Genomic DNA, 27,549 nt, shown 5'->3' on the forward strand with positions numbered 1-27,549 from the left:
AACATTTATATTTTAAATACTGATGAAACTGAAATACATCAGGATTATTAAATGCATTTCTAGGATTTGAAAGAAAAATTTAACTTTTTATGAAATGTGCTGTTTTTTCCTCTACTTTATAAGCTTAAATCTTGGCAGAAGGAATGTTTGATACGATTACAATGGTATTTCTTTTCCAATCGTAACATGGAACTCTGCAGCCTGCGCCCTCTCCCGCACCAGGCTCCATGACCCTATCACCCCCATCCTCGCCTGACTCCACTGGCTTCCCATCACAGAAGATACAGTTCAAGATCTTGTTCCTCACCTTCAAAGCCCTCCATGGTCTTGCTCCCCACTACCTTTGCGACCTCCTAACCCCCTACAATCCTGCCCGCTCCCTCCGCTCAATGAGCTCCAGCCTGCTTCACGTCCCCCGCCTCGCTTGCCTCAGTATTGGCGGGCGGGCCTTCCGCCATTCTGGAACTCCATCCCACAGTCCCTTGCCTTCTTCGACCCACCTCAAGACCTTCTTCGACCGTGCTTTCGATCGCCCTGCTTCCCCCCCGGCCCTCCACACTCCCCGACCCCCAGCTCGGATCCAAAACTCTGTCCAGCTCTTTGGGATGTCCTCCCGAGGTGAAAGGCGCAATACACACGTAATGTAGCTGAACTGGTGTAGGGCTTTTCCCTTTCTGTGGGTTTGACCCTCCCTAGTTATACAGTGCCCTGCATTCAACCCAAATGCAAACCTGCAACACTATATTTTCTCTTATTCTGGTGTATTCTTCATCAACACGAAGCTTGATCTCAGCCTCTCATCACTGAGAAAGTTTGTAACTGGGAGAGATTGTCTCACTTGGTCTTTTTTTCGTCCAGCATTTCTTATGTTACAAAGGTCCATCTAGTTTGCCGTTCCCCTTTCTGTTGGTCGCATGCACATATGTCCCAAACTACCAATGTACTATATCCCATAATGTTATTTCATCAAAGAAAACTCATCTAATCTGTCTTTCAACGAATCAACATTTCCTGCTTCAACCGTCTTGTTCAGAAGCCTCTTCCACACATCTCCTATTCGCTCACTGAAATAGTGTTTCAATACCAACTCTGTAAACCACGCAAGTGATTCTTTGCAAGGCACAACATGAAGTCTTACAATTTTTTTTAAATGTCCTGGAATATGATAAAATATACAGTATAAAGCTTCACATTCAATAGTTCATTTTGGTCTGTATGTTTAGTTGTCTTTATTGAAACAATCTTTTTTAAACGAAACAAAATTCCTAAACCATCTATACAATGAAAACCAATGAGTTCCGGCTTGCTCAGTTTTAAGAGGCTCCATACTTACAGAAAATGTAACAGTGACTCATACAAATGAATGTGTATTGGCGTAATGAGAAAAACTCCCAGTACCCAATGGTCAAAAATCAGATTAAATAGAAGCTGTTGCTTGCTGGTGTTAACAGACAATGCAACTACACTATGCATGCCCCCAATAATAATTGGATTGGAAATATAACTACCATCCCATTTTGTAAAACTTTCCAATGAACCTTAATATTTATACTATATTTTTCTGTATGTTTGTTATCCACCCCCATATTATGACAGAAGCATGTAGATCAATTTCTGAAGAAAACATGTTGGTGCATTTTGCTAAACTCAAATAAGTGCTTTCTTTTCTGGCTCAGGAGCAAAGAGCTGGAACATGTGAGATTGGATTCCTAGTCTGTGCTGTGTTGGACTGAGCAGGGCAGCAAAGTACCAATTGTGTTTTTTGGTGGGGAGGAAGAGGTCAACAATGAATGAAAATCTTGTCTCTTAACAAAATGCATTTTCTTTGTTAACAGTCAAGTGAAGACAGGATCTAGTTTGGCTTTGAGGTATAGCTACGAGACTGCCAGAGGACTGTTAACATCTATCAGAACGAGCCCATTTGTTCTGAAAGGGCTGGGGGGGAATTGAGAAGAGAGCCCAATAGAACAATACAAGATACCTTAGTGGCATGCTGGGGGAGGAAAACTATTGCATTCTTAAAAAGTAGATCTGTTAAACAACCTGGATTTGGTGATGTGGATCGATCAATAAGAAAACTTGGCTACAGTATCTGAACTGTAGTTTGCTGCTCAAACAATTTCTCTTGTACGGATTACAAAGGATGGAATACATGGCAAATTATAACATGGTCACTGATAGCAACTGATAACTGCTCCTAACCAGAAATTAATCAAATTAGCTGTAACAACTTAGGTTGTCTTGCACCTGTGATTCCTGTAAGGCGTTATTCCAAGATAATCTTTGCATCAAACTCCAGTTTAATTACTGTTGTTATACAATTATAAACTCCTGTTAAAGCAGAATGGTTGAACCATAGTGGATTACTTCAATAAAGAATAATGATAGGAACGAGGATTCAATGAGGGCAGAACTTGGGTAAATGAAATCTATAAACAATACCAGATACTCATTGCACAAGGCAGATTTATATCAAGCTTTATAAGCAAGCTTTAAAGTTACAGTATGTACAATTTGACAGTCATTTTTTATGATCAACTATAAATCAAAAATACAAGACCTAAATCCCAAACGAGTGTCTTATTTATTTGAAAAACAATTCATCAGTCCCAATTATTTACAAACCTTGCCATTTAACCTTAGGAAGAAGGTGGCAAGTGCTTACCACAACTTCTCAATGATGGTTCTTGTAATAAAGTACTGTAAAATTTACACTCCAGGTTAATTGGGGAGATTAAATTATTTATAATATTGTATATCAATAATACAACGGCAGGAGTCGGTGATCATGGACAGACGTATTCAACAGCAGGACCTATAAAGAGTTCCATTCGTCACCCTCATTTCCGAGATTAAGGCCATTTAAGAATTCTGTTACTGGACAATCGAGAGCAATCACTCATCATACTTCAGTGAATTCAAAAACTTCTCTACATCCATTTCCACAGGAAAAGAGTCCAGGTGCTTCTTTTTCTTGTATTTCTGTGGAATGAAAAAAATGACTGATTTTAAGGTAGAATAATGAATAATCAATAACAATCCTTGCATTTGTTTTAGCACTTTTCATGTCAGGAGGATGGTTCACAGTAAAGTGTAGTCATTGTGTATTTGTATGCAAGACAGCAGCCAATTTGCACAGAGCAAATACAGCTGATGAATAGCCACAAGCCATTTTGGTTGATATCTTCACATCTCATTTGTTCACTCTGTCCATCACTGTTCACCAAGCACCTTCAGACTTTATGTGAAAGCTGCTATAAAAGTGCAGATTCTTTGCAATAGATCACTGCAGAACCTTTTTATTAGATCTCCATTCTGAATGTTACACATCCTCAAATTGTTTTAATATTAAGTGCTATTCAAACTGTTCTATACCAGATTTATCATAAAATGTTAAGGAAAAAACATTTCAATAGCATAATATTACATAAAATGTTATGTCATTGTCTACAGTATTAAGCTATACCAAACTACAAAAGGTAAGTTTGTTTAGGAAATATTGGTTGTAACATTTAATAAACACTCCCTTGTAAAATATTACTTGGTTCAGTACAAATAGCAAATGGATTTTTATTTTAAAACAATCAAATATAAGGCTGCTGAAAGGATAAGTTCTGCTGGAAATGCACCAAACATACTTTTTAACCTGATGCATTCAAGTGAATGCTGAACAATTATTTAGCAAGCTACTAATTCTAGCCGAATTCCAGTCAACATTTTTTATTATAAAGGTATCCAAATTGAATTTTGTAATTTTTTTCTTGTAAAGCATATATAGTCTAACCCATTAAAATGTATTTTTATCATTTGGACCAGGACATTTATTTTCTCAAAACATCTAAAATGCACAAGCTGTTTATTGCATTCAGAAAAACAAAACAGCTGGCAAGGGAGGCCAATATGACTGATCTAAACGGTCCTGTAGTCACTACAGATGCCGCTGCTCGGTGTGCAGGAAGCTACCCCAATGGTAACGCACTGATCTGAAAGTTGTCATTTTGGTTTCCCCAACACTGGCTGCTACAATAAACGAGGAAGAGCTGTTGTATCAACTGTCGTATCAAGTAACTTGTATTGCTGGCTAGGATTTATGAACCCCAACAACTGCCTTAAAATGGTACTATTCCAGCTAGACCAAGTTAATATACAGACTTCATTTTAAATTTCAACTGACTTATTTGTCTCATGTTGCTGTCATGGATTGGCTGCTGCGTTTATAATATTTGCTACCCTTTAAATCATTTTTCTTAAGCACTTGGGGACATTTCTGCTGTATAAACAGGGATGTTGTTGTACTTACATGTGATTTTGATTTTCTTTTCCTTCCAGGTGAGCTGGAATTCTGAACATCTGTCTTGTTAGATAAGGACTGCTGTCTACAATCTTCCTCCAGTTCATCTAATTTTCTTTTCTTTGCCTGGCTAAGTGAGGACCTGATTTGACAGGTACTGTCCTTCAGGGGTGTTGCACCAGTTCTTGCACTGGCTGCCCTCGAAAGGATCATGAGTGTGTGTGCAGCCATATTAACACTGTTTTCACTCCCTGCTTCACTTGCTGGACTGCATGAGGGCAGGTCTGGGGTTGTAGGTGGAGCCATTACACGAGGAGATGCTCGATCATCTCGAACACACTTACTTTGTGGAGTCCGTTGAAAGTCTGAGCAGTCGTACTGCCCTTCATGTACATTGGAGCCAGGCGTCCTGGGCACAGGCAGCTCACTGTTAATGCCTTGTTTGGGGACAGGACTTTGCCTCTGAATGTCTTGGAGCATCTCGGCCGCTTGCTTAGTCAGTGTACCGGTCAGACTGAAACTTTCATTTGCACTTTTATCCTGATTCCTTTTAGAAGACCTGTCTTGGGAGGCTTTTAAAGCAGTGCTCCCTTTCTTACCTTCTTGCTGAGAATCTGAAATTTTACGGCTTGTGCCCTCCTTGTCAAGACCACTTGCTTGAGAACTCGGCCTTTCATCTTGAGAACCGTTTTTTTGCTGTTGCACACTTGAAAGGTCTGACACTTCTCTACATCTCTGCCTGACTTGAACCCTGCTCTTCTCATTTTCCTTATTTGCTGTTGCTTTGTGGAATGTACCTTGGCTCAGGCTTGAAGATGTGCTTTTGTTCTTCTCCAACTTCCCCTGTATTTCCCTTCCTTTACTAAGACTTGTATCTGTCCTTTCAGACCTCTCTTTGTTCTGTTCTGAAGTGCTTTGAGCACCAGAAAGACAGACACTGTCTGTTTGATCTTTATGATTTCACATTGTTTGTTTGTTTATCATCTTGACCTGTGCTGGATTCCACCGTGGATGGATTGGTATCAGTGGAAACAGTATTGTCAAAGCACAGCACTCTTCTGTGCCTTTCATTTGCTGGTGATTTTAAACTTGGTGTGTCACATTTCAACAGTGGATTGCCTGGTTTTCCAATTTGGTCCAAAGTAATTCTCTGGTCTTCATTTCTACTCCTGTAAAAGAATGGAAATTATATAAGTGGTTTCAGACTCCATCAAATAGCACATTAGTTTTAGAAAGCATTTATGGCTGCTTAACACCGATGAACCCCTTCTTACTAGGTTGGTGTCTCACTTCCACTATTTTTCTTCCCATAGTGTCTTGTCTGAGATCCACTGGTGGTGACAGAGTGGGAGAAATGCAACAGGGAAGAGAGAAAGGTAGAGACAAAATTAAACTTGGGGCTGAGTCAATCTCAGTCTCATATTTCCAATACTGAGAGATTAAATAACACAAGCAAAGACTTGGAAAATCGCAGAGAAAGGGAAGCCTCCCTCAGGCCTCCCGTGGTAGACACAAACAGAGGAACTCCAGGTTAAGCAAAAATGGTCAAACAGAGAAAGGCAGATGTTTGTAATTAATAAGAAAATCAACCTCATGAACTGCAGTGAAAAACTACTGGCACAGTAATGCAAAGTATTCTAATGGTATACTTCCTAATCCGGAAAAGATTATACCAATTGATATTCTGCTCCCACTCCCACAAAATGGAAGTGCATTTTTTTCTCTGATTTACAGCGAAAATCAAATTAGTTTTTAACATTTGTCTGCACCAACATAACCTGATGGGATGTGTAATAATAATCCTTCTATTTAATATAGCGTCTTGTCATGTCATCAAGTGTTTATTACTATGGAAATACATCTGCACCTTATACTAGTAGCTGCATTTGAATTGTACAGTGAAGGAATTATTTATATCAAATGCAATTATTATTATGGGTTCCTCTCTATCTCTCTCCTGCTTTACTCCCTCCACAAAGCCCTGGCAAAACTCGCCCACTGGAGAAGCCAAAACATAAATGTCAATTGACCACAATTTGAACAGGGGTCCTACAAAAAACATTTTACATCATAACTAAAAGGAAAAAGAAAGCTGCACAGGCAAAGAACATCCCCAAAACAACACAGAAGGATTTCTCCCAGCCAGTTTAAGACCTTACCTCTGTGGCTGGCAGCTACTTTTTACAACTGATGAATCCAATGAAATGAAAGTGCCAACAGAAGATTGCCCTAGAAAACAAGAACCACAAATTGTACCATTTGAGTACATTACAGACCAAATCATTAAGCAATTGAGCAAATAGCAGAGCCCAGCATACACAAATGGAGATAGAGAATATAAATATTCTTCTTCACTCCAGTACTAGTATTACTGAGACACTGTACAAGATCACTATTAAGCTTAAAGATTTATCATGATCATTATATACAGGGAATGCTGGATATGGTGCTATTCAACCATCATCTGATCATAGAAAGACATGAAAACAAGGAAGCAGCAAGCAGATTTAATGTAATATTTAAACAGTTGCATTTGTTTTCAAAACAGCTTACAGATTAAATATAAGTAAATATGCCAGGAAACGGCTCGAAACAGGTACTCACCTGCTTTGGCAGTGCCCGGACTAACTGTTATCTGTGGCTGTTTCCGTGAAATGGGAAGTTTACTAAACCTGGGACATTGTTTGCGAAGTGGAGATGAAGCGGGAGGTTGGAAAACCTAAGTGAAATAAATCTACCATTAATTATTGCATGTTTTAACCCACGACAAGTTTTATTTCACTATTTTCAAGCAATCATTGTAAGCTCAATAAATGTAACTTGAAAACCCCAGGCCTGGGTGATATTTTCTGTACCTCGAGCCCATCATTCTGCATGAAAATTCTCACACAGTTTGTGTGAGAAATATTAATTACCCATGGATTTCAGATTTTATAACAACAATTTGTTGGAGTTGAAGTGAGAAATGACAATGGAGCAGGATAAAGGAGAAATGGGGGGAAAAGAGTGCAAGGTATAGCTAGTAGGGAGAGGGGCAAGATGCAACCAGGCAGATATTGGTCATAAGGAAATCCATGATCTCCTTGCAAATGGAGAGAGAGGTGCAGATGGAGGGGGCTTGAGGAAGCAGCAATAAGTGGTGGACCTCATCCTTCAGGATAACCCTGTGTTACAAGGTTTTCACGCTGGAGATGGAAAAGTGACAATTTGGAGGTGTCAAGCTCGATTTAGTGATTGAACACAATGCCAGCTTTGTGCCACCAGTGTTTGAGAATAAGTTTTCAAGTTAAAGATTTTGTGCAGATTTTGGTAAACATTCAGAGTACCGTGTATCAAATAAACTTGAAAGATGCATTTCAATCAATTTGCTTCTAACCTCCCAAAGTCCTTCTTGGTTTGATGAAGACCATTCAATATGACATGCACTTCTTGGGGCTCAGTGGGACTTTAGGAATGCCAAGCACTTTACATTGCCCTTCCCTTTCTGCAGGTAACAGTAAAGCTTCCTCTTGGTTCTCCCTGCAGTGAAACAGCCTAGATTGACAGTATTGCAGACTTGTACCCTGTGTCCTCCCATTCTGTGATACCAAGGCTCAAGGCAAGCTCCAGCCCCATGTCCTTCCATTTTATGATCAGGGCTCACTGTGTGGCGAATGGTAGGATGCAAGTCTCATCTCACCCTTCTGTGACACGAGGCTAAACACACAAAACATAACTAATGCATTGAACAGAAAAAATAACTGGGGTCTAGACCTTCTATGGCGGATCGCTTTTCTGGAGGGCAGTCCTTTCAAAAATAAATAATTTGGTCATTCAATCCACAACTGTTTGTGGAACACTGCTGTGCGCAAAAGGCTGCCGCATTTTGCCCACAAAATATACACTTTACAATATATTCTGTGAAGCAATTTGAGGTGTTTCTAAGATGTGATAAGGCGCTATAACAAATGCAAGGATTATTATACGACAAACACTTCCAAATGTTTTCACTAATATTCAAGCGTACTGGTCCATTCATAATGATCTGAATAATAATCAGGGAAAAGCTTACTTGCTACTGTGCATCAAAGCTCTGTGCCCAAATACAGTGATACCCGATTATAACAAAATTGTTGAGGTTCAAAAAATTCCTTCCACCACTATAACAGTGTTCACTATACCACTATAATTGGTGGTGAACATTTGCACATTCGCTGTGCATGTCTGCAGAACGTCAAATGCCAGCTGGCGCAAGAAGCCAAAATAGTCAACGTCATTGATCATTGGGTTCCCTTGATGTCACTTGCTATGCACCGACATTGAGGCGACTTAATGTCCTGGAAACCAGCCTTTTGCTCGCGCTTCGGAGGCCAAAATGGCCAATATTGAGTAACCACCAATTTCACTTTCTCTGTGCTGTACAGGGGTCTAGAAAGCCATCAGTCCTGCAATACACAACCCAACCTGCTCATACTAATAGTTTAAATTGTATTTTACAATGGTCAATCAAATCTACTAGTGTGAGTAGGTTTGGTTGTGCATCATCACTTTCTGTACATGCACAGCATAGAGCTGGCCATGGGTCCACAAGACACCAGCCTTATAAGCAAACCCATGCTACAACAAAGTATTCTGTAACAAGATTCCACCATAATACACAAACAGCCTCCTCATAAAATCCAAATATTTTATACCCTTCTTTTACAGATGCAGTAAAGCCACAAGCTTAAGGTAAACCAAACCCTTTTTCTCAGTCACTGCTATTATATTCCAATAAAGAGTTCATCTGAACTCACCTGTTGGGTGGACACTGTGAATGGAGTTGGGCTGTTCTGACCCATTACTGAAACTGGAATCACTCCCACCATTCCTTGCAGCACCGGTTGAATGGGGGAAGTGATGTAAAAAGTCGATCCTGAGGATTCAAGGCACATTGGTTAGTAACTACAGTTTAGAAATATCAAATCATGGTCACGTAAAGATTCAAACCTAATGACTCCCAAAGCAGAGCGTGAGACAACAACAATTAAATAGCAAACTTCACCAGACTTTGAGATTTGTATTTTACCATACAAAGGAAGATCTTGTAACTGATCCACTGGAGGGATAGGGAAGTGCAGTTCCAGGCAGTTTTTCCAGGTTGACACATCATTTACTCTGGTGATTTTGCCATGAGCCCTTTTTAAACCTGTGTTAAACTCCACTGTGTAGAAAAGGCCTTATGCCTCCGAATGAAAATCAAATTTCTCTTTGCTTATTTTTGCTTCCACTATTTACTGCAATAGCAAAGACACAAAATCCTATTTAGTTGAGTTAGGTGATTAAAATACAAATTCAGATCAGTTTTTAAGATTTGTGTTCTACAAGGCTGAATGGAGTTAATGAACTATGTGGGGAGCACGTAGCTAAACACCAGACTTGATTTATGGTCTGGGCTGAGTTAGCAGAGAGGTTTATCTGGTCAACATTCAGGGCCAGCCTGACATACGAAGAACACCGACCACTAGATGAGGTACTGGCTGCTATCCCCTTATCCCTCCTCCCCTTTCTTACAGGGGACCAAAGCAAAATCAGGAAAGTCAATTGTACCATCTAAATTTCTAATTAGTTACAATAATCTTATTACAAGCTTTCACACAGATTGTCTGCAACACTCAATCATCAACAACTTATATTTATAATAGTGTGCTTCATGCAGGGTAGCGTCGTGGAGCGCTTAATAGTGGCAGAACCTGACCCCGAGCCTGGGACAGGGAGGAAGTAACGTGAAACATGAGGTCGAAGAGGAAGGTTTTAACAACGTGACAAAAGTGCTCACTTTCCAACGTTGACTCACTTTCCTTTCTCCATAGATGCTGCCTGACCTGCTGAGTATGCCCAGCGACTTCTGTTTTTGTGACAAAAGTGCTATCTGCACAAGTCACTCTACTTCAATGCTACCTGGTTACTAAACACTTTACCAATTGGTAAAATTGGTAAGTACAAGCATTGTACGCTCGGCTCCCTCCCTTGAAATAAAGTATGTTGACAATGTCATATAATAACATTTGGAGACAAAAACCATTGCAATCTATTATTTCTAAATAAATAGATAAGACGTCAAATCATTTGCCTGTTCAGATGGAAGATAAAGATCCCATGGCACTATTCAAAAATAGAAGCAAATTTCTCCCAGTGTCCTGGTCAACAACCCTCCCAAATAAAATTGGCCAATCACTTCACGGCTGTTTGTGGCAAGAAAATGGTTATAAATTGGCTGTCACACTTAACGTACAATTTTACAATGTATCAGGTGAGGCAATTTAGATGTCCCCCGGGGGTGAAAGGCACTATATCAAATGACAGGATTATTATTACTTATAAGTTCAATATTCTATAGGATCATCAGCTGCACTAATACCTTGTGGAAAACTTGAAGATACAGGCTGTCCCATAGTCAAAATAGTGCTTGGCCTCGGAGGGGTCGACAATGCTTGTGGAACAGATGTGGAGAACGTTGCAGCACCACAGCTATTTGGTAACATTAAGACGTTTGCAGAGCTCCCTCGGCCGCCCAAAACAAATGGATTCCTGTTATTTGGCTCAACTCTTTGGTTCAGAGATCGTCCTGGAGAACTACAAAAGGAGGGAGAGTCTGGCACGCAAGTTGCAATCAAAACACTATTGGATTGCCCAAAGGTGGCACCTGCAGGTAACAGCTGTATGTAACCAGTATTGTTTGACAGACCAATTGGCTTCTGGGTGGAAAATACAACCCTGTCTCTCTGTGGTGAACTCACTGTAAGTGTACAGGTAGTTATACTTTGTGTTGGTGCCGATTGAACACTGACTAGGGCAAGATTCTGCACAGTGCTTTCAGGCTCCTCTGCCACTCCCAGAATATTTACAGCATTTTCAATTTCTTTATTACTAACCCTCCGACTGTGGCTAGAGACTGTAACAGCCCCACCCTTTCCACTTGTTGAAGGCTGGGTTACACCTTTGCCTTGTAAAGACGTCCCACCTGGAGAGGATAATACAATTGTGGGCATATTTTCATTATTTTCATTTGTAATACTGGACACTGCACTGGTTAATTCAGTGTCCGATGAAGGCTGTTTGGGATCATCACAAATGACGATCTTGAGATTTACTATATCTTTGGGATCCACTTCTACTGTACTGGAAGGCTCAGGGTTCAAAGCTTCAGATGTGGGAATAACATCAGATGTTGCAGAGGTGGTGGCTGGAGAGAACGTGGAGATTGTGTTCGATGAAAGATTGTTTCCTTCGGGAACAGGTTTCAACCCAGAAACCTCGGAGTCCAGGTGCAGGGATGTAGCCTTGGCCTCAGTGTTTGATCTGGAAGATACAGAGGAAGACACTGGTTCCATTTGGTCAGGTAATTCCACACCCTCTGAAATGTCGTCCTTTACAGGTGTGCTGGAATTAATAGAGTTCACTGAACTGGAATTTACAGTTGAAACAAGGGAACTATCTTCATCTTGTGAAGGCTGTGCATTGATTAAAGAGGAGCTTGGGTCGATTACAGGTGAATGTGAAACTGTTGGCTGCTCTGACACTGTTTCTATTGAGGAACTATTAGGCTCAACCAACAACAGTTTGCTTCCATCGTGATCACCAAGCACCATCTCACAGCTGTTCTGACCTTGGAGAGATGACTGAAACAAGCTTTCACTACTAGTTGAAGGAGTCATTTCACAAACTTCAACCGCACTCTCACCATCTATCCTTTTATCCAAGACGTTTGGGGGCACTGGCTCTTTGAGCTTGCCCGGACTTGTAATCTCGGATGCAGCATCATCACAAACTGAATGTTGCTCATTAAATGTAACAAGACATTCACTTTGCTGGGTTATTTGAGAATTGTCTTGAGCTTTCTCATTGGGATCAGTAAGCTGTTGAATGCCAGCAGGCTCCTCACTCATATCCTGTTGCAGGATCACAGATTCATCTGCACTTTCATGATTAGTGGATGGAGACTGGTCTTCAACTTCCATTTCAGCTACATCTTCAGGATCATGAGGCTCACACACAGCTGACTCAGTTGGATGATCAGCAACAGTAGAAGAAAGGGAAGGTGCAGAATTGGCAACTTCTGCTGTACAGTGGTTACATTCATTTGCCTGGATGGGGAAGGTAAGATTGTCCGTAGAAAGTGCTGCATCAACTGGACTGATCTCTTGGAAGAGATTCTCTTGTTTCTTGGATTCTGAACTGGAACTTGACTCCTGTAAGGTTTTCTGAGTTACAGTTACTGTGCTGTCAGCTTTGCTTTTGGAACCATTTTGCACATTCTCATCAAGGACTGTTGAAGGAAAGTCCTCCAGCTTCTCATCTAGAAAAACAATTAAGAAAGTTGCACAATTTTTACAGGTAGCACCTAAAGCATTAAGTTTAGAAAGTGCTTTGATGTGATCATCCTATGTGAAAGACACTAATCAAGTGCAATTTGTTGTTGTACCTTAATGGGCAATTCTTATATTTTTTGCTCTTGAATATCATATACATTCAAGAATTACCCATTAAGGTACCACAGCAACTTGTACTTAGCCTTTCATGTAGGGCGAATAGCTTGAAGCACATTACTGACATAATTGAGAACCAAGCATGGAAGGGGGAGATTTAAAGATGCTGACCAAAAGCATGGTTAGAGATCTGTTTCGCAAAGGGCTTTAAAGATCGAAGCAAACCATAATGAAATGAAAACTAACCCAATTCTTCTGTTTGAAAAGAGTTAAAGGTCTCCACATCTTCAGTGAAGGCTGAAGTTGTACTACTTTCTATTACTTGTAAATCATCTTGGCGAGAGAGTCCATGATCAGTATCCTCATCTTTTTTGGATTTACCTACACCAATCAGAAAGAAAAAATTTACAGGGATAGGGGAAAGAGCGGGGTAGTGGGACTGAATGGGTAGCTCTTCCAAAGAGCTGGCGCAGGCACAATGAGCTGAATGGCCTTCTGGGCTGTAATATTCTATGATTCTAGAGAGGAAAGAAAAGGTTTTGCCCCGCCATTCAATCATGGCCAATCTTCTAATCTAACTCCAGCTAATAACCTAACCCTGCCTTATCCCCATATCATATGGGGGATGAGGAGGAGGCCAGACCTGGAGGAATGAAGGCAACAGGTACTGTTTTGAGGAGAGAGGTCAGAGAGGTAGGGGAGTGCAGGGATTTGAATACGTGGGTGAGGATCTTGAAATCGAGATTAGAAGAGTATAGAATATTAGCAGGGGATGGAACTGGTAGAGATTAAATAGTTAAAGGGAAGACAAGACCGTGAAGGAAATGAAAGACAAGAACTAGTTATAAAGTTGATCCGATGGTGTGCTGGGAGCCAGTGGAGCTTGGTAAAGATTAGGCGTACGGAGCGGAGCCTAAGTTAAGAATTTGCTAAAAATTTTGAGGGTAGAAAAGTAGCAAACAATAATGAAATGAAAACTAACCCAATTCTTCTGTTTGTAAGGAGTTACGGGTCTCCATATCTTCAGTGAAGGCTGAAGTTGTACTACTTTCTATCATTTGTGAATCATCTTGCCCAGAGAGTCCATAATCAATATCCTCATCTTTTTTGGATTTACCTACATTAGTCAGAATACAAAGCAATGGATAAAATAAATCCATAAACACACAAAATTGCAAATAAAAATCTAGATCAGCAACATTGAACTAACTGAATATCCAAATATTTTCAGATTCCAAATTCAAACCAAAAAAGCACAATTTTCCTAGAAATTAAGTTTAAAAAAAATATCGGTGAAAATCTTAGCTCATAGCATTCACAGATAAAGGTTTTGAAGACATGAAAGTAAAGTAGTGCAGTGCTACATTGCCCAAACCTTGTGTCTTTGGTACAGTTTTAAGAGAACATCCATCTCAATTATCTTCCATCACATTTCTAGAATGAGCAACAGAATATTGATTTTTGTGCCATAACTTCATCGCACAAAGCATTTCTAAATCTAACTTGCACACAAAGTTTGCATACTTTAACGTACTTTAGATTTTAATCATCCCTCCATACCTTTATTTGGGTAATTTTTGTTGGCTGCAATGCCGAATATATATATCCCATTTTCACCCAGGCATTTCTCAATGTTAAAATGCACGAGAACCCATTTAAAAGAGGTGAACCAGACATTGTCTATATGTCAGTAAATCCGCAATAGATAAATAAAAAGCAGCATTCCTTTACGAACCATAATCAAAGAGATCATAAAGTGCCTGAAAGGCTGGGTCTGACTCAGTCTGCTCCAAGATGTCCTGGATAGCTTCATCAGACATGTGAACTTCATCCTACAAAAGGCAAGAGGTTTTTTATGTTATAAACTTTAATTGTATTTCTATCTGCAGATTTCATGTTCACACAAGATCAATCAGTTGGGGTAGGTAAGGGTTCAAGGTGACATGCCTGGCAATGGAATATCAAAAGTCTATCCTCTGGGATGGTCTCGGTGATAAAGTTCCAGAGTCAGCAAAATACAGAGTACTCCAAGGAAATGCTGATGACAGACCAGGCAGCTGGCTCAACAGGAGTACCTGGAGGAGCAAACCACTCACAGAGATTCTTCCTTCCCACTGTGCTCCTGATAACCTCACAAGATAAAGCCCTAACATGCAAGGTTGGTCCTAGTAGCACAAGATGTGAGAAGCTTGCCAGTGTCAGTTATGGTAAGCTGCATGGTTTTAGCTAGTCAAATTCCAGCAGTACCCCAACAAACACATCCCAAGCCTTGGCTCTTGCCAACCCACCCCTAAACTCTCTGGAGTTTATGCAAGAATGCTGCTTCCATCTGGGAAAGTGCGGACTCCATACCATGTGTAAATTTCTATTGGTGTTGGAGGCACATGCATTCTCTGCACTGTCATAAACTGAAACCCCCTGAAACTCACCGTGCTCAGAAATCGTAGTCATTATCCCCTGCACTCTTTATCCTACAAGATAAGGGTGTATCCATTTCTTTCAGGTTGATTAATCCAATTTTATGCACAGAATTATTCCAGAAAATATCCATCCAGTTCAAACTGTACATTAGCTATGAACATGATGGGCCAAAGACCTCTTTCCACATCTTAATTTCTGAATCCATAAAACTATATTTAACATTTAGCATTGGAAGTCACAGGATTCTGAGAAGAATTAAAATTTATGCTAAAGAGATATAACCACTTTACCCCCAGGCCAAGGATTTCATCAATCGACTGATCTGGTAAAGATGTACTGCTGTCTGGTGGCTTTGAGGTGTGTGTATTACTTTCACTGTAAAAGATTTTAATACATTTAGTTTAGGTTCAGAACTTAAATACAGATCATTGTTACTCTAAATGCAAGCACAAATTATTCCAAATGTCTTCTGTTCCATTTAGAAAAGTCTTGCGCACATTATTAAACAGTCATTGTGTACTTTCCTTTTACTTTCAATATTCACCAATTCATGCTTTACTTATTACAAGACAAATTTCAGATTTCAGAATTTAAAAAAATTCTACGTTGTATTACTATAGGCAGTTTTAGTTCAGTTAAATAATTTCAAGTCCAGAACACAGACAATTTAATTCTATAGACATTTTTAATCTCACTCAATAAAGTGGGAAGGATACAAAGCATGAACAGTAGAAACTTCTGTATCAGACACCACATCAGTTTGTTACAGTGTACATTACCTGAACATGACTTTATTGATGTTTTCTGCAAGTTTCTCCAGCAGGGAGCGGTCTTTCAAGATTTTCTCCCTGGCATTTTCAATTACCCTTTGCTGAAAAAAAAAGTCAATTCAACTAAACATCATGCCAAGTCAACTACTACCCTCGATGAAAACACTCAATCTAAACAGTGACATTTAAAAGAACTAGTCGACTTAGCCTGTTTGTAGAACAGAGGTATATCTGATCCAGATGTAGAACTTTTCAATTCACTCCCTCCAGTAAAATTCTTCATTTTGGGGAAGCTGTATGTAAGATGGGGATAGGAGCAACAGAACTTCCTTTAAATTAGTTGATTTGCTCAGATGCGAGATGTTTTAGAAGTCTAGGGTTCGCTACAACTTCCGAGCCCGAGACTCTGAAACTCTTTCTCGAGTCAATCAAGAAACTCTCTGCATATTGTCCCCTCCTTGCCAGTCTTCAGATCACACCTGAAGATTTTCCTTTTCAACCATACCTAGACACTAACGCCCACACCCCCCCACAGCTCGGGATAACGTTCCATCTCTGTTAAGCGCTCCGACAGGCTGCCCTACGTGAAGGGCACTACATAAATGCAAGTTGCTGTTGTTGAACACAGCCCGTTAATATTTTATAATTCCCATCTGCTCTTAAAGGTGCTGACACATGCAGATGTTCCACGAGTTCCAGGAGTCTTCAACTATCTCACCTAAACAGCAAATCTTTATATCTGAAGCCTACACTTTAGACATCAAACAGAATAAACTTTATATATTGTATTGAAAAATGTGTTAACATTTGTTTTGAATAAACTCGGGAGAGGTAGGGAAAGCCTTTGAACAGAAATATACTACCCCAGGCTTTCCTTCCTTCTAAGCTGAAGTTATGTTTCAGTCCAAATATCCACTATCGTCTTTGAAGAGCTAACTGTGAAATCAAGTGGGTGTTAATAAGGCGGGGGGGGGGGGGGGGGGTGGGGGATGCATAGTTAGATCAGATTGTAGTGGCACAGACATGACCGATTTTCTGTTAGTATCTACTGAAGAAGTCTTAGCTAGGGGGAGTGAGTGATAATTCTGAGTTAGTGCCTGTATAAGCAATACTTACTGGAAAGTTTTCTACAGCAATTTCCACTTGACTTTCCTCCCCTTCATTTTCTGCAGCTTTAGCAGCTGAATTCTGCCCTGACACTAGGCCGCTTCGCTTTCGCGGAGAGTCACTAAAATCAAAAAACAGCAAATAAAATATTCTTTAAAACTAACAGAAAATTATTCACGAGGTATTTAGAATATATTTTTTCCAATGTAGTCTGGCATGGAATTAATTCTATATTTAGTCCTTCTCACTTGCCCAAATCCTTTGCTCCAGATTCTGGTCTGTTGCTTACTTCTTACCCCCTCCACTCTACCATTGATGGTGAAGCCAGAATCCGACCCCTGGAACTCTCTTTTAAGGCCTCTTTGGTCTCACTTCCTCTCTCTTTCGCCCACCTTCAAAGGCTGGACATTCTTTTAAGAATTACAAAGTTAAGACTGAATTCCACAATTTCCCAAATTGCGTACATTCTAAAATGTCACATAGTTGAGAGTAAGCCAAGTGGAATTTCTCCCCATATACAAACGTTATATCTTTTTCTGTCCCTTTCTCAAAAACATGTCACCAATAATACTACTTTCCACTTCCTACTTAAAATAATTTTCAAAGCACTTTTTAATAAAATCACCCAATCTCTTTAGTTTTAAAACAAGCTAAAGTCACAATGTTAATTTTCAATCACATCTGTTCCATTTATTTGGAAAAGTTGATTGCAATCAGTCCCATTGAAATAAATATAAGCATAATGCTGTTGTGCTGTAAGGCATAAAAATAATGCAAGTTTTTTGACACACCAAAAGCAATACTCAATGTTAATAAAAGAAACCATGAAGAACAGAAACAAAAACAGAGAGAGCTGGGAAAACTCAGCAGGTTAGGCAGCATCTATGGAGAAAGAAAAGTGAGTCAACGTCTCGGGTCCACGACCCTTCGTCAGAACCATGGACCATTGATGGTGGACCCGAAACGTTGACTCACTTTCTTTTCTCCATAGATGCTGCCTGACCTTCTGATTTTTCCCAGCTCTCTGTTTTTGTTTCAGATTTCCAGCATCTGCAGTATTTTGTGTTTTGACCATGAAGAACAGATTGACTTCAAGTTATTTCTATAATCTGATGCAGTCAATAAGCCTTATACAAAGGAATACTGACTACTTGCCAAGAACACCTGCTGAGAACATCAATGACAAGGATACCAGTGGTGGCCACCCTTTAAAAATTTTCATGATTGAATATTTCTTGATTTATGCCATAAATCAAGAAATATTCAATCAAGAAAAAAATAAAAACACACTACCCATTGAACCTAGACTCATGCAAATGTTTGGGGGGGGGGGGGCTGCTTCTTGACATCAAGTGAGCCACATGTTGGCCACCACTGCTATAAACACTGCAACAAACCGATCCTGGATTTTAAAGCATAATCTAGTTGACGAGGAAATGGAAGCACGACCTCAACACAATTGACCTCATTGACGCTAGATCCTGGCTCTGCGAATATTAGGATTAGCAGCAGAAAGGGAACATCTGAGACTTTGTAACCAAAATAAACAAATGATGGGTTAAAACTACTACAAATGCAAAATAGAAAACTGCATTTGAACAGATTTGAGTTTCAAATATTGAAATGACAACGATACTCAAGTAAAATACAAGATGAAAACATAACCCATCGGGACTGCAGCTTTAAAACAATCTAGTTCCCATTGCGATCAGTTACCATTTTCGTTTTGCTGGGGAAATGTGCTCAGCGTGTATTCTTCGATCATTAGATCCAGGGACAATGATGTGGAGGACATCAGCTAAACAAAGAAAATGAAATGGTTCATTACAACACCGATTTATTTCATTCTTGCCCCTTCTCCCCTTGGAAAATTTGGTTTCATCCACTTGATTCAGGTTGTGTTACATTTTGGAAATAGTAAATCGTGGCTCAATGAATTAAGCAAGGTGGATTTTGCTAATAAAGTAGTCAGAAAACATTCATCAACCCACATCTCTCTTGTTTGTTTTCAAGCCAAAAGGATTTTTATTTTAGTTAAGTCAGTCAGTCTTCTTCCTGTGTGGCAATTACTATCTTTCCTGCACATGTGCAAACTTTGACCTAATTGGAATAAAAAGTGCATACTTGTTTCAAATGATGCAAACATTATTTATAGCACCAAAATGACACATTAATTGTAGTAACAAAGACACTCTTTTAGTGTTTCTTGTTTAGATGCACCAAACATAGTGGCGTTAAAAATGAAAACACGAACACTGGGAAGGACTGCGAATGTTTTATCCAAGCTGTTCTGTGACTTCTACTCCTGATAAATCTTCATTGCTAGAAGTTAGATGACAATAACCCACTTACCACTCAGGTTAGTTGTAGGCTGAATGAGATCTTGTGAGTGGGACTGGCGACTACAAAGATCAGGCTGAGGTTGTGAGATAACTGGGTTGACTCCAGAGCTCGGCATTATCATGACCGGGTTTGCTGCCAGCGGTGTAATAATCATTGGCTCGATTTGTGGCGAAATGGACAATAGGCTGGAATTAGCTGTGGAGATTGTTCTTGAAGAACAGGCCCCTCGACGTCTTAATTCTGTTAAAGAATTCTTTGTGCGAGCTGTGAAAAACAGTTTTTTTTTAAAATCCAAGGACTCCTTCGAGGAAATTAAACATTCAAGGCATAATTCCTGTGGCATAAGCAATCAAAATTAAAATATAGAATTCATCTACATAGAAACTACTGTACCTCAATCAGCCCAAAATTATTGATCCATCCTGGAGTATATCAGCAGACCCAAAACGGAGCATAATATCACAGGCACCAGGAGACCCAGCCTGGAGTATGATTTTGCCACCACCAACAACCTCCAGTACTTCACCTTCAACCTTGTGAAGTACAAGGGGTCAAGTGACCTCATTCTGTGCTGTAAATGTCTATGATTCTTTTTGAACAGATAATATCCACTGAAAATTCAGCTATGGAGAACATTACAGCCAAGGCTGAACTTGTGGAATTTCTGACACGTTTTGCAGCTAACAGAGGGGAAGAACTGAAGCTGGGACATTCCTGATTAGCATTTTACTGGGCAATGCATATACCCACTAAACCATCATGAGAACTATTTAACCTTAAAGTACAATGCACAAAACCGTTCACTTTTCTTGGGGTGGGGGGGTGGGAAGCGGTAGAGAACAAAATTTAAAAGGTTTTTTTAATGAAGATACATGCAAATAAGATATACCTCTTTGATTTGAAGCGATCGTCAGGGAACTTTGCTGCAAGTTCCTGTGAAGAGAAATGACAGGGATTAGAGACAATTGCAGCCCAGAAACAAGACAAAATACTATTCCCAAACAGGGCTCAATTGTTAACTATGGCATCGGCAATTCTGAAGCTGAAGAGGTCAATTCGTTCATGAACAGCCCTAAGTACGGCACTGGTTCCCGCCTGAGTACATGATCTGATACTGTGGATCTCCAGGATAACAAATGTGACAAAGAAAGGCATTTATTTTATTTACATTATAAAACAATATGGGCAGGGGATGTTCGGAGAAAGAGATAGAGGACAACAAAGAACTTTACCCTACCAGATATAGTTTAGTCTGCATAGAACACTGGGAGACTAACTTGAGCTTATCTAAAAGACTTAATTACCTAATTTGAGAAAGTGTGTACTCCAACTTTCTCCATAAGGATGGCAGCACTGCAGGAGCTTCTGGCATCGAATCTACACAGCAAGGAGAGAAAATGGTTGGTTCATGAGTTCTGAATAACAAACACCAGCCCCTCCTAAAAAGCATGTAGTCAGACAAGAACAGAACTGACTAGTTTGTCGCCCTCACCAGCTGAACAACCTATAAATTCTCAACATCGGAGCCCTCACATGAAGAATGACAAGCTGAGCAATGTATTAAAGAGGTTGTCAGTCCTAAGAACCATGCTTCAGCAAAAAATTGAGACATCCAAGAGGAAAGGGTTAACTTGATACTCTCACTTTAGTACCATCACCCATGCCTCCATAATAAGGCAAGAAAGATTGCTATCATTAAAATCTGTTGCAATAATTCCCGGAGGAACGGGTCTAGTTCTCTTCAACCGTGCCTTTACCTCCTCTCTCGACTCTCTACCCCTCCTCGCTCCCTCCCTTCCCTCCCCTCACCCTGACCAGTTCCCCCCTGCTCGGGTCCTGACCCAACTCTCCAGCGCCTTGGGACGTCCTCCCGACGTGAAAGGCGCTCTATAAATGCAATCTTGTTGTTGTTCTACCAGATCTGTTTGTGGAGTGCTGACAGAATGGAATTCACTACCTTCCAGCACAGCGCTCTTACTAGGAGCATTAAACAAACTAAGTTTAAGCACCCCCTATCCTCAAGTAGTTTTACACATTAGCCCAAATCAATCCAGATTGTTCATTAACTCTACAAGGTCAACGTTTGCTCACGATACCTGGATTGTGCCAAATTACCAACACAATTTTCTTTTCTAAGGTACTTGGCAACTCCCCCTCCCTAATCCTTCTCTCACCTACATTTTCCCTGCATTTTTGTGGTGTGTCTTACTTCCCAGTAACGTCCTAGTTACTTTTGCGTTGTTACCCACAGGCAACAAGTTCAATAGCTGGCTCTGCACAGAAAAGTTTTCTATCAAATCACAGAAGGCTAATAACCATACATTACTTACCCTTCGCTTTCATAACAACATATTCATTGAGGATAGTTTTCAAATTTTTCCCAAAAAGCGACTGAAAAAAACCAGATACAGAACATCAGTTGGCAGATTACCTTTTCAATGGTGCAGGATCACAGTAAAATGTCCAAAGGTTTCAAAAGAGAATGATTTGAAATTATATTGTAACAGAAATTTACATTTAAATGTATTTATCCAATTAGGGATCTTTATGTAATATTTATCCAATTAGGGGTCTTTATACAATAGTAAAATAAGAATTCTTGCATTTGATATAGTGTTTTATTACATCATTGAGACGTGTCAAAGCGCTTCACTGAATATATTGTAAGGTTGACTGTATTTTGTGGGCGAAACGGGGCACCTAATTGTGCACAGCAGTGTCCAAAACAGTTGTGGATTGAGCAACTAAATTATTAAAACTGCAAATGGTACATACTAAAATATGCTAAGTACCTACATGGAATAGTTGCTCTCTAGTGGCTACACAACTTTGTATTTGGAACTCCACACAGTGTTTACAAGACCATGCATTTTGACAGACTGAGTTTTGAGAATCCATTATCCCTTTAAGTGGAAATCTTCCTGTCACACCAATGTCAATTTTTGAAGAAAAAAAACTTCACAATGGTGCCTTAACTGTTGCTGGTTCTGCAGATTTAGATTGGTAGTAATAAACGAAACCACTTTCTCAGCATCACCACAATAAGCCCCTCACATAAGATTTGAAATGTTTATATGCATATAAATGCTGGCCCTCAGTAGGAAACACACACAAGATTCCTGAGATCAAAGTTTCCACGTGCACAATTATGCCAATACAAAATAGATTTACACTGTGCAACTAGGTCAGCCTTAGTGATCAGAGCTCAGGCTTATGACCACTGTCACAGTCACACCTTTTGTTCTCTATGCCCGTCTGTTGTTTAAATATATTGAGTAGCGCTTTAAATACATTTTTTATATATATTTAACATTTTTGATACTTATGGTGCCATCAAGTCTGACTCTAGCGTCAATTGCAACAATTTGGAGGAGTAACTTACCATTCAAATATGCAAACTGAAGGATTGGAAGTGTACTCCCCTATTGGGCAACTGAGGGGAGGATCTCATTGGACCATNAAAAAATTACAACAAGTAATTGGTGCAATACAATAACCATTGGGTATCTTAATTTGGGGAGGGGCTCAATGCCCATAAAAGAACCAACACCATGTCCTCGTGGTCACTATTTTTATACCTGATAACAACAAAGGTATGTGCTCTGACTATTGACGAGTAATAGTCAAGAGGTTGTATCTTTGTGCACTTTTACACTAATTTGATTACAAGTGGCTGCTAGCGTGTGTAGTTTAAGTGTGATTTATGTTTGTTATCTCATACTTGTGTTTGTTGATATTTATTTTGTTGCTTAATATTTAATGCCAAGAGGTGAGGATTTCATTGAAGCTACAATAAAATTCTGTTGAGCTAACTTAACTGTGCTTTAACTTGAGCGTTCTGTGTAACTCAAAGAGGGAGGGAATACACAAACGGGTTCAGCTTAGGTCACACGAGGTGTATAATAAACCTCTGATTGGCTGCTTCCCAATTTGCTTTAATTGAAATAGTAATTGGTAGTACCTGTTGTCATGGAAGAACTCATTAGTCAAGTTACACCTAATTATAGGGACTTACATTCATTAGTAAGTATTCATCACAGACCACCCAGCGCACCGAGGTAGAGTGGCCGTATCATGGGTGTACATATAAGGGTGATAGAACCATCTCACCACCCATCTCAAATATATATATTAGTTTACAGCAACGCCTGTCATCTTCACAAAAATTTGCCAATTATTAATGAAGTATTTAATGAAGCCACAAATGGCTTTTCCTCCACCCCCGCACTGTCTCGTGCGGTGTCCCTCAGGGCTGTCCTCGGTCCCCTCCTCTTCACCCTCTATACGCTCCCCCTTGGTGACATCATCCGCAGACATGGGGTTAACTTCCACATATATGCGGATGACACCCAACTCTACCTTTCCTCCTCTACTCTCAACTCCACGACCACCGATGTCCTGACAGCCTGCCTGTCCGACATCGAGTCCTGGACGAGAGACAACTTTCTTCAGCTCAACGTGCGAAAAACTGAGGCCCTCCTGATTGGCTCACGTCAGCGCCTCCGCACCTCAGGCGCTGACACCATCAGCATCCAAGGCTGCACTCTCCACCTCTCAAAGCCAATCAGGAACCTCGGCGTTTTGTTCGACCCTGAGCTGTCCTTTCTCCCTCACATCCGCGCCACAACTGGCACCGCCTTCCATCACCTCCGGAACATCGCCAGACTACGGCACTACCTCACCCCTCACGCTGCTGAAACTCTGGTCCACGCCTTTATCACCTCAAGGCTGGACTATGGGAACTCTCTCCTCGCCGGCCTTCCCGGCACCTCCCTCCACAAGCTGCAGGTCATTCAGAACTCTGCAGCTCGTGTACTGTCCCGCACCAGGCTTCGGGACCACATTACTCCCACCCTCGCTCGCCTCCACTGGCTCCCCATCCCCCAGAGGATCGAATTCAAGATCCTCACCTACAAGGCCATTCACGGCCTCGCTCCCTCCTACCTCTCCGACCTACTATCCCCCTACCTACCTGCCCGTACCCTCCGTTCCTCTGGCTCCGGTCTGCTCCACATCCCCCGCCCCAACCGCCCTACCATCGGTGGCCGGGCCTTCAGCCTCTCAGCCCCGAGGCTCTGGAACTCTATCCTCCAGTGCCTTCGCTGCCTCCTCCCTTTCCTCCTTCAAGGCCGGTCTCAAGACCTTTCTCTTTGACCGAGCCTTCAGCTCCCCTCTCGAATCTCTCTACCCCCTCCTCGCTCCCTCCCTTCCCCTCACCCTGACCATTTCCCCCCTCCTTGCTCCCTCCCTTCCCTCCCCTCACCCTGACCATTTCCCCCCTGCTCGGGTCCTGACCCAACTGTCCAGCGCTTTGGGATGTCCTCCCGACGTGAAAGGCGCTCTATATATGGAATCTTGTTGTTGTATTTAATTGGACTGGCAGAGAGGGGCGATAATATCAACAAATCCAAGAGCGAATTAGATATCTATTTGGGCCATAATTCAATTGAGAGGGATGAAAGAATGTTGGATTTATTTTATACAGTTTTTTTAAATTTAGTTAATTAATAATAATTTAGTCACTCAATCCACTATTGTATAGTGTGCCCAATTTGTGCTGTGCGCAAATGGCTGCCGCGTTTCACCTGCAAAGTATACAGTCAATCCACTTTACAGTATATTCTGTGAAGCGCTTTGAGACGTCTCAAAGACGCGATAAGGTGCTATATCAAATGGAAGCATTATTATTATTTACTTTTTAACTGTGGCCCAAATGATGCAACAATTTTTTTCAGGCCTATACACTTATGTAATTAACTGTTCAGATAAATATAAAATGTATACAGTACCAGCAAACAAGCAGGAACCACTCCATCCTCTGTACTGTGCTCTGCATACTCCTTTAGATCAGCACTCTCCAGTATAAAGGCTCTGTAAGTGTTAGAAAGTTTTTCCTGCTGCAAATAACCTGAAATATAAAAAAATCAAGTTTATTATACGACTTATGTTTCCTATAATTGATGTGCTCCATATTTGTATGTTTTATACTAATAGTATCAACATAATACCAATGTTAACTACAACAACAAGATTACATTTGTATAGCGCCTTTCACTTTCTAACTCCCTGCTTGTTTGCCTTCTGAACTCCTCGTTCTACAGGCTGCAGATAATCCAGAACTCTGCAGCCCATGTCCTCTCCCGCACTAAACTCCGTGACCCCATCTCACCCAACTCCATTGGCTCCCTATCCTTCAGGGGATCCAGTTCAAGATCCTGGTCCTCACATACAAAGCCCTCCGTGGCCTCGCCCCACCCTACTTCTGCGACCTCCTAACCCACTACCAATCCGCCCGCTCCCTCCGCTCAGCCGGCTCCGGCCTGCTCCACGTCCCCCGACCCACCCACCCCACCATTATCAGGAGAGCCTTCAGTCACTCTGCCCCCAAACTCTGGAATTCCATCCCCCAGTTACTCCGTCTCGCCCTTTCCTTATCCTCCTTCAATTCCCGCCTCAAGACCCTTGTCTTCACCCATGCCATTGGCCACCCCCCTATCACCCCCCCTCCCCTCGACTCCAGCGCAGGTCTGAAATGCTGTACACTGGGACGCCTTGGGACGTCCTCCCGACTTGAAAGGCGCTATTCAAATGTAATATTGTTGTTGTTGATCTCCCGGTATCCTGGCCAAGAATGCCCCAAATAAGCTGCACAAACTGACTACCACATTCTCCCGACAAAACAAATCCCGTGAAGCACTTTGGGACACCATTCTAACGTGGAAAATATCGATCCTCTCTGGGACAGCCAGCCAGCGCAGTCTGGCAAGGACTGAGGTAGTCGGGGAGCGGAGTTTGGTGCGGGTGACAGAGTTTTGAATGATCCGGATTTTATGGATGGCAGTGGATGGGAGACCAGCGAGGAGGGCATTTGAATAGTGCAGCCGAGAAGTGACAAAGGCATGGACCAGGGTTTCAGTGGCTTTTGGAGTGAGGGATCTGCGGAGATTGGTGATGTGTCGGAGGTGGAAGAAAGTGGTGCTTTGGGACGTCCTCCTGACGTGAAAGGCGCTTTATAAATGGAATCTTGTTGCTGTTGTTGTTGCTGGTGAGGGACCGGACGTGGGGGGGGGGGGGAGGATAATTGGGGGTCGAACCTGACGCGTAAGTTACGTATGCGTTCGGAGAGTTTTAGGGGGAGATTGGGTGGGTGGAGGAGATGGGAACCGTGTGATTTTAAACGCTGACGAGAGCCAAAGAGTACTTAACAGTATTATAATAATCCTTGCATTTGATATAGCGCCTTCTATATATATAATATATATAATATATATAGCGTTCGCCCACAAATATACAGTCGATTCACTTTACAGTGTGTTCTGTGAAGCGCTTTGGGACGTCCTCCCGACGCTATATCAAATGCGAGGATTATTATTATTATTACTATTATTATCGCGTCGTTGAGACGCCTCAAAAGCTTTCCGCGGAACGTACTGTAAAGTCAATCGACTGTATATTGCGTGGGGCCAAACATAAAAACAAATGCTTGTAAACTCAACGTATGAACAAAAGCGAGGCATCGAGTGCAATGGGAGCGTCAGTTGCACATCCTGACCTGGGACTTCTTATATGGAGAGAACGTAGTCCTGTGCAGGATGGAGCCGGCGCTGCCCAACCCACCCCCGAGGGTTCAAATGTTTTGAACATTTTCTTTGAAAAGGGGAGCAGGGCGGTGGGGGGGGGGGGTGTGGGGGGGGAAGGGAGGGGGAGACTCTGAGCAAGTTCCCCTTCCAGAGGTGCAGCTTTAACACAAGCACGAGCAGCGGCTCCTCAGGGCTGGCGGTTGGTGGCTGTTGCGGCAGGTGACCCCGCGCTCCGGGGGCCGCCCGGTGCCTGGAAACCGTTGCCAGGTCCAGCGTCGGGGCACCGAAGGCCACTTACCCAAGACGAGCCTCGCGATGTCGGACGGCAGCAACATGATCTCCTCATCAAACCGCCGCGCACCGCCCGAGCCGCCGCCTCCACCTCAGGTCCCGAGCGCTGGTCTCTCGGCCCCGCGGTGCCTTATCTCTCGTCACAAACACATCCCCGGAGCCGCCGTCACTGACCCCGAAAAATGGCGCGTGAAAATCGCGTTACGACTCGCCCTGCATTCCACTTCCGAGGGGAGCGCGCGGTGACCTCTGGGACTTGTAGGAGACTCGCCCGAACCGTTGGAACTGCCGGCGGGTCA

General features: G+C 41.6%; 1 protein-coding gene across 1 annotated transcript; it reads right to left on the reverse strand.

The window, feature by feature from the left end:
• Positions 1-2,462: 2,462 nt before the first annotated feature.
• npat (nuclear protein, ataxia-telangiectasia locus) lies at positions 2,463-27,461 on the reverse strand. Its single transcript, XM_007905619.2, is given in 20 exon segments — positions 2,463-2,973; positions 4,301-5,245; positions 5,247-5,460; positions 6,451-6,520; positions 6,896-7,010; positions 9,067-9,185; positions 10,671-12,608; positions 12,985-13,119; positions 13,721-13,855; positions 14,474-14,570; positions 15,450-15,534; positions 15,939-16,030; positions 17,046-17,157; positions 18,753-18,834; positions 19,389-19,643; positions 20,269-20,312; positions 20,684-20,756; positions 21,710-21,770; positions 25,169-25,287; positions 27,258-27,461. Coding segments are annotated over 20 exon segments (4,806 nt in total). The 5' UTR covers positions 27,295-27,461; the 3' UTR covers positions 2,463-2,895.
• Between the last annotated feature and the right edge of the window lie 88 nt (positions 27,462-27,549).

This window comes from Callorhinchus milii, unplaced genomic scaffold (genome assembly GCF_018977255.1).
Source record: "Callorhinchus milii isolate IMCB2004 unplaced genomic scaffold, IMCB_Cmil_1.0 Scaffold4, whole genome shotgun sequence".
Taxonomy (NCBI): Eukaryota; Metazoa; Chordata; class Chondrichthyes; order Chimaeriformes; family Callorhinchidae; genus Callorhinchus; species Callorhinchus milii.